The following is a 15,405-nucleotide window of genomic DNA, read 5'->3' as shown; positions in this document are numbered from 1 at the left end:
GTAGGCAGATGCGTCACGTTGTAAAGCCCTGCGCCACATGAAACCTGCGTCAGGTTTCATGTGGGCGTTCTGTCGCAGGGTGGGCGTTCCCTCGCAGGAAAGCTCCGTAAAACTGGTGCAGTGAAATCTACAAGATTTCACTGAGTCAGTTTTACGACGTTGCTGCGTTAAATCCTTACGCCTGCTTGAAGCAGGCGTAAGGAGTGACACACCACGTTGAGTATGCGTGGCCCCTGTGCATTGCAGGAGTTGCGTCGCGCTTGCGACGCAACTCCAGCAATGCGCCACCCATACGCCACAAGATGCGTCACGCATCTTCCCTTCTTTGCACCATGGTGCGCCGCATTGTTAATGCGGCGCATCTGTGGTGGCGGAAGGAGGGAATTGCATGACGCATCTGTTTTGGCGCATCCCTGCTGATTTGCAGAGATGCGCCAGAACATGTAAATATGCCCCAAGGCCTTTACATTTGACAACAAGGTTTTTCCGCAAGGAGGATGGAGCAAATTACTCCATCTCATTGAGGAGGGATCGCCCGCCATAATTATAGATGATCCCCAAGCAGGTGGCAATTTATAATGAATTAACAGGATCCGCTGTCAAGGCAGTTACTGACAATGCACTTTGCTGTTTGCTGCAGGGCTGCATCATGAACCAAACAGTTTTCTTTTTTTATTGTCAAAAGAGAATCCAACAAGTGGTTTTATTTTGAAAATAAAAAAAATAATGTTTCTCTCGCCATGAGAGTCACCTCCCATAGAAAGGGGAGCATCATTACAGTTTTACTGTCCCTCACCACCAGGGTTTGCCTGGTGGTGACCGACAGTAAAAAAAAATGTTTTATGTCTGTCCATACTAATTGGGTGGGTGGACATATAGCTGTTTCTTGACAGCCCTTACCCCATTGAATCATCGGAGAGGTTTGACTATGGCAGTGATGGAGTATTCACCTCCGCAGCCAAACCTATCGGCCGGCCAGGTCTAAATCGGGAGGGGGTAAACCATTATGTTTGTGGTATGTATACATACCGCCAACATAAAAACCTGGCCTTTAGGCCCTTTATTTTTAAAAAGAAAATGCAAAAATGGGAATTTATTTTTGAAAATAAAAAAAAGTAATGTTCTCCTCGCCATGGTAGTTGTCATAGCGAGGGGTGAGTATTAATACCATTTTACTTTTCCCTCACCACCAGGGTTTTCCTGGCCGTGATGGACAGTAAAAAAATTGTCTGTTTGTCCCCAGCACATGCACCCATTTCTCCGATGGCCCCATCTCCATCGGGACATCAGATTTGTCTATGGCAGTGATCAAGCAATCACTACTGTAGTCAAACCTATAGTCACCTACATCTAAATTGGGTGGGCGGGCCAATATGTTGGGGATATGTATACTCTGTCACCATTGCAATGGAGTATACAGACCACCAACTTATAAATTAGGCCCTTAGGGTCTTTATTTTCAAAAAGAAAATCCTGAAACTGGATTTTCTTTTTTGAAAATAAAAAGTAATGCTCCCCTCGCCATGGGATCTCCCATGACTTGGGAAGCATTATTATTATTTGACACAGCCCTGCACAAAACTGCGAAACATATTGGCAGGAACTGTTGTAATGGTGGTTCTTGTCAATGCATTATAAATGACCGGCTGCTTGGCGGTCATTTATAAATTTGGTGGGGGATCCCTCTCCCATGGGGACAGTAATGGCAGATTTCCTGGAACAAATGCTTTAGTCCTTTAAAAGTAGGCCGTTATTCTATGACAGACTCATGATCCAGGCATTATAGTGGAAGACATTTCTCAAACGTAGAGCCCTACTGCTCAAGTCAAAGAAGAAAGTGAGAAGACAGGCAGTTGAGATTATTTATTTTATATAATTATTTTGGAGTGATGTGCACATTTTCTGAGTACTTCATGGTTCAACAACATTACAGCAGAGTCCGAGAACCCCTATCTGATCTCCATGCTTTGCTCACCATCAGTGCTCTGGAGAACGATGGGCCTCATTTATGAGAAGTGACGCATCGCTGTGAGAAAACAGTGATGCGTCACTTCTCAGTGCGTAGATTTCACTGTATCACTTCTACGAGGCTTACTTACGTGGGAATGCCCAGCCTTCATACATTATACCTGACGCAGGTATAATGTAGCGCAGGAGTTTACAAAGTGATGCATCTGCTAATGTATTAACCACAGATCTATGAATGTAATATGTCTTTTTGTATATTATTGGTCTTGGGGGGTGGGGGGTGGGAGGGTTGAATTTGTGTATATAGTGGAAAATTGTCAATAAAAAAAAAAAGGAAGTGCAGAAATGTTCCAGATAGGCATGTCAAGAAAAAATGTTCAGACATCAGAGGTAGGCCACATTTCAATGCCAAACAGTAAGCAAAGATTCTGCTGAACCTTCATAAGTGTAGATCTGTTGGTGGGTTAGATATAATAATCAGTATTGATCTGTAGAATGCTAGAGTATCTCTGTGTGTATTAAAGGAATTGCCAGTTGAACCAGGAGAACAAGAGCTGCGCCAATAGTAGAGCTCAAAGGTTGTTACCCTTAAGCAACCATTCTTCACCTGGAACACTAAAGTTTCAATCTTCTCTCCCACATATTAAGCTATTAATGGATGATACAATTGATTAGGGTGTACCATTTGGATATTCTAGGAGATAAAAATAAACTATACAAAGAATATCATTATGACTTGACCAATGTGGAGAAGCTTTCCTTCCAGATAACCGTACTAGAAGTGTGAAGAAGTTGGCCTCAAACATGTTTTCCCCTGTGATAACTTATGTGCATATCCATTATACAAGTCCCTTCAGAAGCTCACATGAAGTTAAAATGCAATACAAATTTCTTGGTAAAGTGTGCAAGAGTAAATAATAAAAAATAAAAAAAAGAAAGATGAACCTTTAAACCAAAATTCATGGTGGTTGAGTATTTCCTGTTATCTGGCCAGCAGAGATTTTGTTAGTAGACTTTGGACCTTCTCGTTCACCTGTTGTGAAAGTGAAGAACGTTAGAGTCTGTAAGGACTCCAGACTTAGTTGTTTGTCAAAATATTGAGTTAAAAATATTGTCATATAAAATAATATCCTAAGTCTGAAGGTAAGTATATGCAGATATCCAGAGGTTTGTTATGCTTCACTCCACATCTTTGAGCCTTGAAATTATATATATCACCTACTGGCGGTCGCCAATAGGTAGTTATAGTTGGACCATGTTGCCATACCAAAAGTGTTTTTTGACTTGCCTATATCTTTGCCTTTGTTTGACGAATCTTCACAGGATTTTCCCAAAACACTGTGCCAGTAATCCTTGTAGTGCATGGTAAGTTTCAGTGTGATCAATCAAGCGGGGGCCGAGAAAAAGGTGGGGAAATGATTGTGTTTCCCATGTTAATGCCCATAGGAGCTTTAGACATGATTGTATTGTATTGTATTGTAATTGCATTTATATAGCGCTTACTACCCCTGACGAGGCGTCAAAGTGCTTTTTCGGCGGGTAGCACGCTACTCCGGGACCCACAGAGGATTAGTGTTGAATTAGTATAGTGAAACATGCAAGTACATTTTAAGTGGTGGATAGGTGAATCAGTTATTTGGATTTGGAATGATAGCAGAAGGATAGAGTAGGACAAAGGTTTGTATTTATTTATCGCTCGCTTGTTGACGCATGCTATTCAGGGAGCCTATAGAGGATTAGTGGTGAATTAATATGGTGAAATATGAGGTAATTTCAGTGGTGGATATTAATCTGTTACTTGGAGTGAGAAGGATAGCGGATGGATAAAAGGGGAAGAAAGATTTGCATTCATATAGCACTTGTTACCCCTGATGGGCGTTGAAGCGCTTTTCTGGCGAGTAGCACGCCACTCCGGAACCCATAAAGGATTAGTGTTGAAAATTAGAATAGTATAAATATGAAGTAATTTGAGTAGTAGATATGTTATTCAGTTATTTGGGCAGCATATTAGTATAGTTGAATATGGAATATGGAATTGGAGAAGTGAAACATGTTAGTCTGTTAATTTTGATTGAAAAAGGATAGTGGAGGGATAAAAGAGTGAAGGATTATTTCTTTCTTTATTTTTTTTTTTTTTTTAGGTCTTAGCAGTAGGAAGAGGCTTTTGGGTGAGTAAAAAGGAGTTTTGGAGGGAAGGAGTCAGAGGGGAGAGTTTAGAAATGTTTGTTTTAGGGGATCGGTCTAGTAAAAAGAGGTGTCAGATGATGCAAGGAGGGGTAGAGCAGGAGAGAGTCTAGAAAAGGTTATTTTGGTGATCATAGTAGTGGTATGGGGTTTGGGATAAATGAGAGAGTGGATGTAGAGGATACATTGATTGATCTATAGGATGAGAGATAGGGTAGTGCATTAGAAGGAGTAGTAGAAAGAAGTTTGAGAGGAGTCAGAAGGTTGGGCTAGAAGATATATTGAATGAAGGATAGGCTGAGAAATAGGCTAGTGCATTGGAAATGCTAAATTAGAAGAAAGTGATAAATATATAGATCCATAAGTACATTAAAAGTATATAGATACATAAAAGAAGTAAGTATATTTAGATTAAATATATTGATAGAGGCACAGGATGAGAGATAGGGTAGTGCATTGGATATGCTTTTTCAGGAGAAAAGTAACAGACACACAGATCCAAGTACATGGAAGGTACATAGATGTACAATGGAAGTATGTACATGTAGACCAAAAATGATTTTTATTTATTGATGATTATTATTATTAATATTTTTTTTCTTCTCTTAACAACATAATTGTTTTACATGTTTTATAAAGTAATACACAAAGATAGGTACATATCTATAGTGAAAACAAATGCTTATATACAGAGGGATATGCTGTAAATTTCTATTTCTGTATGGTGCTTATGTGGGGAAGAGCCAGATCTTGAGTAGTTTTCTAAAGATAAGGTGGCTGTCGGTGGATCTTATGTTGTGGGGTAAAGAGTTCCATAGTTTGGCTGCTTGAACAGAGAAGGATGTGCCACCCATTGTTTTTTTCTTGTATGGTGGGATTTTGAGGCGAGATGGTCCTTTAGAGTGTAGGTTCCTTTGTTGAATGTGTTTGGTGATTTTATTCCTGATGAAGAGTGGTCCTATTCCATGTATTGCTTTGTGGGTAATACAAAGCAGCTTGAACGTGGATCTTCTGGCAACCGGTAACCAATGCAGGGCTTTCAAGGCAAGGGAGATGTGGTCTCGTGGTTTGATATGCAAGAGTAGTCTGGCAGCCGAGTTCTGAATCCGTTGTAGTGTTTTAATGGTCGTTAAAGGTGATCCGTGGTAGAGGCTATTGGCGTAATCGAGTTTGGATAGAACAAGGGAGATGGTAGCTTGGACCTTGTGTGGAAATCCCAAATGAGGGAAAATTCGTAGCAGCGTTTTATAGTAGCAAAGCTTGATCTTGCTGGTTTATTTACTTGGACATTCATCGACAGCTTGGAGTCCATGGTCATTCCGAGGTTTCTTACTTCCTTCGATACTTTAGGCAGTGATCCCAGTTCATCAGGCCATGCGGCAAGCGGGTTGTAATTTTTCCAATCGCCACACGTGAGTATTTCAGTTTTTGAAGCATTCAATTTGAGATGGCTCCAAGTCATCCACTGATCCAAGGCTCTGAGACAGCTGAAAATTGGTGATTTTCCAATGTCTTTGGGGCATTCCAGTTGAAGGAGTATTTGCGTATCATCTGCATACTTGTAGCACGTGAGGTGAAATTTATCGATCAGTACTGGTAAAGACTTCATGTAGATGTTGAAAAGCATGGGCGAGATGATAGAACCTTGAGGGACCTCTGCTTTTGTGGAGTGCGGTTTGGACGAGAAAGGTGGGGTGTGGATGACATTAGTTCTGTTTCGAAGGTAGGACGCGATCCAGTCTAGAGCAGTTCCCTCTATGCCGGCTTCATAAAGTCTTTGTTTCAGAGTGTCATGGTCAACCGTGTCAAAGGCAGCTGAGAGGTCCAAGAGGAGTAGCGCAGCAACCCCGTTGCGGTTAACTGTATTCTTTAGGTCATCCCAGATGCGAAGGAGGGAAGATTCAGTGCCTCTTCCAGGACGGAATCCTGTTTGGAAATCTGAAAATATGTCATTCTCTTCAATGAATTGTGACATCTGGGCGAACGCTGCTCTTTCTATCAGTTTGCCCAGGAAAGGTCCATTTGTAATGGGTCTGTAGTTGTTGGGGTTCAACTGGTCCAAGTTTGTTTTCTTCAGTGAAGGGCGTATGTATGACTTTTTGAGTTCTTCTGGAAATATTGCAGTAGTTAAGGAATCGTTGATGATTCTTCTTACTGGAATGGCAGCAGAGGTTGTTAAAAGAATTGTCTTGAAAGTTCGTGGCGGGCAGGGGTCAGAAGGGCTGCCGGCAGGCCTACTCGCGGGACAGAATTACATCAAATGTGGCAGAAAGCTAGCTTTTAGTACACAGATTGTACTTTTTGTTAGTTGGTTTAAATCGTTCTTTGGTTGTTGAGTAAGTAAATCCAAAGAAGGATATCTTTGTCCATGGCTAATTTGCAAATAACGATGAGCTCATGCAGGAAAATGCAGAGCTCTGATTGGCTGCCAACACTTCAACCAGGAAGTTTTGGCAGCCATCTTCAGCCGAGTCCTACAGTAAAATGGAAAAAAATAGAAAAGGGGGCAGGGTAGGAATACCCTGACCCACATTCCTTGGCATTGGGGTTCCCATGGAACCCCTCCATGTCATAAATTTTATCCACAGAGTTTTTTGCAAAACATTTGCAAATATCGCTGTGAATTCCCCCCCCAAAAATAAACAAGTACAGGCCTCCACGCTTGTTTTCATTGTGGCCCCCAGGTGGGCCAGGTGTTGGGAGCATGCAGGGATTATAAAAAAAATGGAGGGAGGCACACAAGGTCCCCCTCCAAGAGCCTAAAAATGCCCTGGGGACCACCACCTCCCTGAGGCTACAAATTAAATGCTTGGGGGAACCTTGCAGACCCCCGAGTCCCAGGAACCATCACCTCCGCAGGGCTGAAAATAAAGTGCTTAACGGGGCCGCACAGGCCTCCCGACACTCAGGGATCACCACCTCCCCGGGGCTAAATTAAATATGGCTTGGAGGGCCATGTGAATCCCCCGTGCCCCAGGGGCCACCACCTTCCGGGGGCTTTCTTTTTCTTAAAAAGGGAGGGGGCCCCCCCTCCTATGCCATTCCCAGCCAGAGGACTACCACCTTCCCAGTGCAGGCCTATGAAAGTGAAAGGAGGGGGGCCACGTGGCCCCCCTCCTGGAGCCAATAATGGCCCTGGGGACCTCCACTCCCCTCCTCCAGGACCAGCTCCTGCTATGTCCTGGGGTGCCTACCACAGGACATAGGAAACAGATTAAATGATTGCTCTCACAGACAGGGAGAAGTAATGATGTCATCAGGTATGTCCCTGGCCATGTCATTGGTGACATACTATGTGAGGTCACAAGCAGTGCATTTTGGGGGTGTAAGCTATAGTTAGCTTAGGTAACTATAACTGCTGAATTTTAATGGAGAGATAGAGACAGACAGACAGACAGACAGACAGACAGATAGATAGATAGCTAGATAGATAGATATTGCAATGTCATATTTGAATTCCCCAGTTTAATTCCACAAAATATTTCTTACCCTACCTGAATGAGCTGAAATTTCTACATCTTCATTTTTAACCTAAAAGGGCTACATTGACCCTGTCTTACTGCTAATAAACAAATGTAATTGCATATAAACATCATATTTACAAAAACCCTGTGATCTAATCATATCTTTTTATCCGCAGATCTTGACCTACTCAAGAGACAAATGAGTGCTATGAATCTACAGCTGAATTTATTGCGGGATGCCTCCTCCAAGCTGAAGAAAGGTGAAAATTGTACTAAAAATCGGAGACAGTTCCATATATTTGTTTTTATTGGATCTAGCAGTATTCAGTAAAATACTGGGTGCACGGTCACGAAATCACTTCTTGATATGTTCCAAAAACATTTTACTATTCAGTATACCTTTTCCAACTCGACAAATAGATTCTGCAACTCATACTGAATCACTGTTTTGAAGGGGAGTGAAATAGGTATTCCGAACATTCAGCGGCCGACGGCAGCACTGATAGGGTTAAAATCGGAGTCGTTTTGTTATGTATCAATGGTTTATAACTATAATATCGAACCACTGATATGTTACAGACTCCGAAGTTGGATTGGTAACTGATTCGCCAAGGGAAAGGCAGCAAAGTGTGACCAGCTGAATGAATATTAATTAGGAAGGCCATTCGGCAATTTTCCTGCAATTCCTTAGCTGGTGCACCGAGTTATTAGTTTGCAAAATAAAATACTGAAAGCAAAAAGTAGGTGTACAATTTTCAAATGCTTCTTGTGATCAGTTGGTGCATACCTCTGCCCCCGAATTCGCAATAATCAATGTGCCCTTTGGTTTTTCCAGGTATGAAATTACATATGTTCAAACCGCTTGCTGGATTACAAGCTTTGTGGAAATCTATACAGTTTAATTTCAAAACAAACCCTGGCGAATTTAAAACTGTCTGCAAACTTTGCACATCAAAATCTTCAGAGAAGTTGTTGTTTCAAACTGTAATACAACATGTTGTTTTCAAATTGTAAATCAGTTACACTTCAGCATGCCAATAGAGATTTCCATGCCGTAGGGTGAATTTTTCTAGATTAGCATTGGATTGGCCTTATTGGTTATAGTGAAAGCCCACAGAGACTGAAGACCAGAGGACGACGTTTAGTTGGGCCGGATTGAGGGATCATCGCCAATTAGTTTAAGGAGAGGTATATATTTTGCTCTACAAAATACTCCTGGACAAATTCAGACTCCCTTTTTTCACTCTGTACAATATGGGACTGGTATGAACTCATTGTCCAGGGCTATTTATAGATCCCAGGCCACTACTGTTACAGATATCACACTAAAAAGCACAGTTTGGACATGTCAGTGTCCTGTTTTCAAATTATTTTAGTTAAGTTACACTTCTACTTGGAAAATAGCATTAAATGCTGAAGTACACTTGTTTTATGGGTTGAAGAATTAAATAGTCAAACTCAACCTTGAATCAGCTTCACTTAGAAGGGCTTTGGAACACATTTGCCATTATCCACTTAATAGTTTTCTAAAATGATCAAGGGCCAGATGTATCAAAGGGTTTTACCCATTCTGTGTCTATGGCAAAATGTGTTCATACATATGGCCCCAAGTGCTTTATAGAGTAATTTGATGAGCAATAACTTGGAAAATGTCATCAGTGACATCACCAATGTTGTCCTTTGAGATGTCATTTAACTTGTCATGATTGATGTAACATGTGAGTTCATAGGCAGTCCATGGTGGGGCACAAGTTATAGTTACCTATCCAAACGATAACTGGCTAAGTTCATTGGTTTGTTTTTTGGTTTTCTAACATGAGTTTTTAACTCATGTCAACACCTATCTGTACATTAAGTTAACCATTTTATCTAGCACATTTCTAGGGTTTACTAAAGTAAGCTAAGATCTTAATACCATACAGCTGCCCGTGACCCCCACCACCTTCCCAATGTTCTACATGTGCCTGCCCCTCCCCCCTACCTTTCATGGTCCAATTTACAGACCCTGTCCATGCTCACCTGAATACCATGGCCGCCCCTTTTGTCTGCTCTCTTTTCACCTTTTGCGTTCCCCTCCCCCATCCCTCCAGCCCTCTAGGCCTCTTAGACAGCTACTGTCCCTCCCATGCCAGCATTCCCTACTAGGTTAGCCAGCTGCCTCTGCTCCTGCACCCCTCCTCCATCCCTTTGTTCTTTTTGTACATGCCCCTACACCTCATGCCCTCCATGGTCTTTTGTGCTGCCCATTCAGCTCTATCCTCTGTAGTCAGCTTGCTTCCCATCTTTTGCCTACCCTTCATTTTCCAAATCTGTATACTTCTCCCTCCCACACTCCGCCCCTAAGTGGTCTTTTGTGCTGCCACTCCCCTCTTGCTTGCCCTTTGTGCTTAGCCTGCTGCCCCTACCAACAGCCTCCCTGTCCTCTGTTGTCTGAGACCATGCCCCTGCTCCCTCCCTTCTGCATGGTCTGATGTGCTGTCACTGCCCCTCATGCTTACTATCCTTGACTCGCCGTTGTCCCCTCCACTTACTCTCTTTTGTCCAAGTCCCTACCTCTGCCTCCCTCCTGCTGGTGATGTCTGCTGTGTTGCAAAACACACAAGATGATGGACAGAATGTTGCACATTGGCAAAACATTCACCCCAGTCACAGATCTGGGTTTAATCCATCGTTATTTTGCTCACCAAGCCACCCCAGTTCAGACATGGCCATATGCAAATCAGTCTTGACCCTGTGCCCATGATTTATTTCCCAATTACAGCTGAGTTTGCAACCCATGCGTATATACGTATGTTCATGGTTATCGAAAGAACCACTGCCCAAAACAGAGTTATGGCAAAACCACTAGAATTTGAAAAGTATGATTAGCAACACACACACATCTCATGCCCTAACTTGCGCCATACACCATATTGTTCTCTTGATAGCTCTTTTTTGTTTCTGTGTTATTGGCAATGTACAGTTTTAATTGTGGTTGATCAAATTTTCTTGTGTATTGTGTCTGTTGCTAAGCCTAACTGGCGAAAGGAGTTTTGCAGATATGATTCAGAGCTATACTCAGTTTTTAATTGTGGCTTTTTCAGTGAATGCCATGTTTTCTTTGTAACTTACTTTAATGTACAGCATGGGTTCCCTGCAAGGCCTGGCATCTGGCCATGTCTACGTGCAACCTGCAACCGATTCTCAACCCCCACTACACATGGTAGAATGATCTTTGCCAGGCCATGATTTAAAAAAAAATGTTTTATCTAATTTTTGGATCCTTATGTGGTACCACAACCGTAGGACCTGTGAACTGAGGGCAAGCTTCACTGACATAAGCTTCTCCTTCCAGAGGCAGTTAAAAATTCATGACCATGAGCTCCCAATGCTGATACATCGGTTGGTAAAGCTTGCCCTGGGTTTGTGGTATTTGGCACGAAGCTAGCCCAGTCTATGAATCTTCTTCAGGATTTGCAGTTCTCTGGCCTTTGTAATGGTACCCGGGGACTTTGGTATCTGTCTCAGTACCAAAGAACTTGGCCTACATTTTAGGGGTCAGTGTAAAGTGAATCCCTTTTTATTTCTGTTTTCATTTGAACCATGCTGGGAGCCTTAGAGGGTCTTCCCTTTACGGTCTGGGTGTGGGAGGAGGTGAAGGTGTCTAATGTATTTTTGTGGCCAGGCCCTACAACCTAATCTGTGACAGTTCCCTAACTCACAGTGTGCAAAACCTTCAGCCAGGAACAGCATGTGTTGGGGAACATCCTTTACGACGCGGATGTTAATAGCGCTACCATTACGACGCGTATCTTACAACGCAAGTCGTAACCACGACTTGCGCTGGAGGGCGCTCAAGGACAAGGAATAGTTAATTTACTATTCCAACTCCTTCCCTACTATCCATGGGGACTGGTGTTGGAATAGTAAATTAAACTATTCCTAAGTCCGCACCCTACAGCGCAAGCCGTGGTAACGACTTGCGTTGTAAAACACGCGTTGTAGCGGTACGCGTGGTAATAGCCCGCATCGTACCGTCATACATCCGCATGTGTTACTTGCAGACAAGCCTTGTACCACACCTGCAGTGGCTGCCCAACCCATGCAGTATACAATGGACCTCAACCTCCTAACATCCAAGCTAAGCCAGACACTTATTTTAGTGTGTTTGGCCTTGTTCTGTTTTTTTGGTATTTACAATGCCTACAGCTCCGGAGTCCGAAATAACTTGCGAGTCAGGAGCAAAATGGCAGTTGAATCTAGCACCCAAAAGAAGGTCTCAAAGCAATTTTAACATGTGAATGGTGCTTCGTTAAGAGTAGCTTTTGATTTTGCAGGTATGTGGGTCCGCCTCATGGATGCCCTGTGGTTGGCTACATCTGGGGTTTACCGCCGAGCTTTGTCGGTTTTTTATGCACAGTGTTAAAATCGAGAGCCATTGTTGACTTGCGAGTTTCAACATTTCAGTCCTAATCCAGCCACTCACATTGTCTTAAAATGTGATTGACTGGATTGATTAGCAAGTTTAAATGGCAGGGAAATACAACAGTGTACGCCAGCTCTGTATGTTTATTTTAAAAATGTTAATATCTCAAAAACAACGTAACAGATTTTCGCCAACCAAAAAAAAGCACACTTGCTGTGAAAAGTTAATCTTTAAGTTAAATTTGGTATGAAGCCTTTCAACCATTGCGGATCATGGGAGGTAAAATGGGATATCACACATGTGTCCTGAAAATAAATTAAAGCAAATATATAAGAGGACAGGATGAGCTCATCCTGACCACAAGGGCCATCTGGCTAGCCACAAAATGGACATGTTATGGCAGCCTTTATAGGACTCTGGACATGGTATCCTTTGAAATGCATTGTAGAGAAAGCCTTTTTTTGATGATCTGGGGAAGAGGAAAGGGTAATGGCAGAGGCAGGTCAACAAGATGTCCACAAATGGCAGAAGGAAGTGGCAGTGGTAGTACAACAGACCATTGAGATGTGGAGAATGGGGCAGGGGCAGGCACAAGGACAATGGATGGCAGGGGGCATGGGTACAAGGGCAGCAAACAGGCTATGTAATGCAAGCAGGAGGGACCGTGTCAGCACTCTGGAGCATGGAGGGCAAGAGGGAGTGGGCAGACCTGTATATGGAGGACATTGGGAAGGGGCAGGAGCAGCATGTTGATCATGGAGGGCAGATGGGGTGGCAGTGGAAGCACAATGCACCATGGAGGACAGGAGCAAATGGAAAGGGGAAAGCACACTGACAACAGAGGGGATGTGGGAGGGATCAGGGGCAGCAAATTGCCAATGTAGAGCCGTGGGACGGACAGTGCCAGAGCAACATACCACTTACGGCTGGCAGGTGAGTTAGAGTCAACACAATGGACCATGTTGAGCAAACAAGAGGGGTTGGGACATGCAAAAAGGACCATGACGTTGGAAGAAAGGAGGATGTAGGGGCTGGACTGAGAGAATAGTCCAGCCCGAACTGCAAGCCATGTCTTCCCTGGACTGGAATCAAGCACTCTATTCCCATTAAAGTTATCGGTGCAGGAGTACTATGACATCACTTGTTAAAACACTCCTGTTCCATTGCCGTTGATAATTTGACCACATGTGTTATTTATGGGATTGTGATTTGATGATGACTCCGTATTTCATGGCTGTACCTCTTTGTAGGTTTGTCTTTAAAAAACAAAAAATATAGAGACCAATCTGTCATGTTGCCATTACATGGTTAGCCAGCTGGAATTGAACAATTTCGCAGCTAGTGCTTGGTCCACACCAGTAGAAAGACTGGATTTGAAGGGTGGGCTGGAGCTGGAGCAGCACAGGTGCCCCCCTCTGATGCAGGGCCAGCTTTAGCACTGCTGGTGCCCGGTGCAACAATGTTTGTTGGTGCCCCCCAATGACCACCTCCACCATGGATTTCCTCACTACCACCCTTTAACAGTGCCCCTCAAGTGTCCATCACCACTCTCTCTCAGATGCATTTAATTAGTTTTATAGCTCCACTCATACCAGAGTAGGGTGTCAGAGTCCTTTACATCACACAGACACACTACACATAGACAATACATCAAATGTGTATAAATCAGTGTATAGGAAGTGTTACATAGGACAGAGGACCAGTGGATGTGGGAGTCACATGTTATCCATGCTGGTAGGCAGTATAGTTTGAGTGCTTGGCCTGGAGAAGCGCAAACTCAAAATTTAAAACGTAACACCATGGCTGGGGGTTCTCTTTAATAATAAGAATTGAGTTATAACCAAATGAACCATTTTTGCAACATTAGGATAATGAAAGACTGGGGAAAAACTCATACTGCTCTAATCTATACCTTGCTGTTTGCATGCAGCTCTTTTGTGACAGTTAATAGCTCACTGTCCTAAATTAGAATTTTAACTTAGACACTGCAAGTAACACAAGGATCTCTCTGACAAAAGCAGTACACACTGACCTATTTACATTATATGCACTTTGTGATTTGGATAGTACACATTCTTTGCAGCAGTTATAGTAACCCTCTGTGCTACCTTATGATGAGTCAAAACTTCTACTAGCCAAACTCCAATCTCTCTGCAGAAAGAACATGCATTACAGGAGTTATTTTGACATTTTTATTGTTGCCTGAAATTTGCTGGAGGCCATCACACAGCAGCAGGTGTTTTTACAACCATAAAATACCTACAAACACATCGTCCCCACCCGAAGTCAATGCCCAGTGCTATAGCACCGGCCTCACTGCCCTAGAACCAGCCTTGCTTTTACCCCCCAAAGGTGTGGTATCCCACCTACCAAACCTTAAATGTCCCCCATTCTCTTTCTTGCAATGATTAATGCCTATCTCACTTCTCTCTTTCAGCCATCCTGTTAAACAATGGAAGGAGTGTAGGAGAAAAGTTATTTGTGACCAATCTTCGTGAACTCAACTATGAGGCAGCAAAAGTGATGTGTGCAAATGCAGGAGGCTCTCTCGCCTCACCCAGGAATGCTGCAGAAAATGATGCTATCAAGGAAATAATAGTCCAGACAGAGAAAGTAGCTTTTCTAGGAATAAATGACCTCCGCACTGAAGGGAGTTTCAGATACCCCAGCGGAGAGGCAATCGGCTACTCCAACTGGGGTCCAAGAGAGCCAAATGATGAAAAAGGGACTGAGGACTGTGTGGAGGTGTTCAGCAGTGGCAAATGGAATGACAAGTCATGTGGGGAGAGACGACTGGTTATTTGTGAATTTTAAATTCTATTTTTTTCTGTCATTTATTTCGGCTAAGAAAAAATATTTACTCATTTGTCAAACTTACAAATGTTAATTTTACTCTGCTTCAAACTTTAAGTAATTATCCATGTGAATGTTATTCACACCTGCTGTTAAAATACTACTAACAGCAGAAGTATAGAGTTTTCAGTTTCTGCCATTAAAAACAAACAAAATCATAGATAAATATGCATATCCATTTTTTTTACACATTTGTGGGTGTCAATTAAAAATCCTCTTTCCCTTCAGTGAAGTATGTGTTTTTGTATACCAAGATTCATGATAATGGACTTAAATCCCAGAGGTCAAAAACTGAAGCTAAGTAGAACTTAACTTAAATGCATGAAGATCATACTCGTAAAACATATGCATTGGAGTACAATGGGAAATCTATAACTCTGATTGGTTTCCTTGAGTACTCATGGAATGCTTTATAAATAGACATATAGTATGGACCACAGGATAAGTAACTCTGCATTTTTTTCTTTAGTGCAAGTTTAAAATAATGAACAAGTGCACAATTATGGTCCCAGTGATTCGTACTTAATAGTA

The 15,405-nt window shown here is 42.5% G+C and overlaps 1 protein-coding gene across 1 annotated transcript in view; it reads left to right on the top strand.

The window, feature by feature from the left end:
- LOC144752518 (uncharacterized) overlaps positions 1-15,101 on the top strand; it is a 463,484-nt gene extending 448,383 nt beyond the window's left edge. Inside the window, exons 11-12 of the mRNA XM_078640420.1 lie at positions 7,793-7,876; positions 14,459-15,101. Coding sequence (XP_078496546.1) covers positions 7,793-7,876; positions 14,459-14,835 — 461 coding nt within the window. The 3' untranslated portion in view covers positions 14,836-15,101. The remainder of the gene's footprint in view (positions 1-7,792; positions 7,877-14,458) is intronic.
- The last annotated feature ends 304 nt before the right edge of the window (positions 15,102-15,405 follow it).

Source organism: Lissotriton helveticus, chromosome 5_1 (assembly GCF_964261635.1).
Source record: "Lissotriton helveticus chromosome 5_1, aLisHel1.1, whole genome shotgun sequence".
NCBI lineage: Eukaryota > Metazoa > Chordata > Amphibia > Caudata > Salamandridae > Lissotriton > Lissotriton helveticus.
The sequence above is the reverse complement of the archived record's forward strand: the minus strand, read 5'-3'. Positions and strand labels throughout refer to the sequence as shown.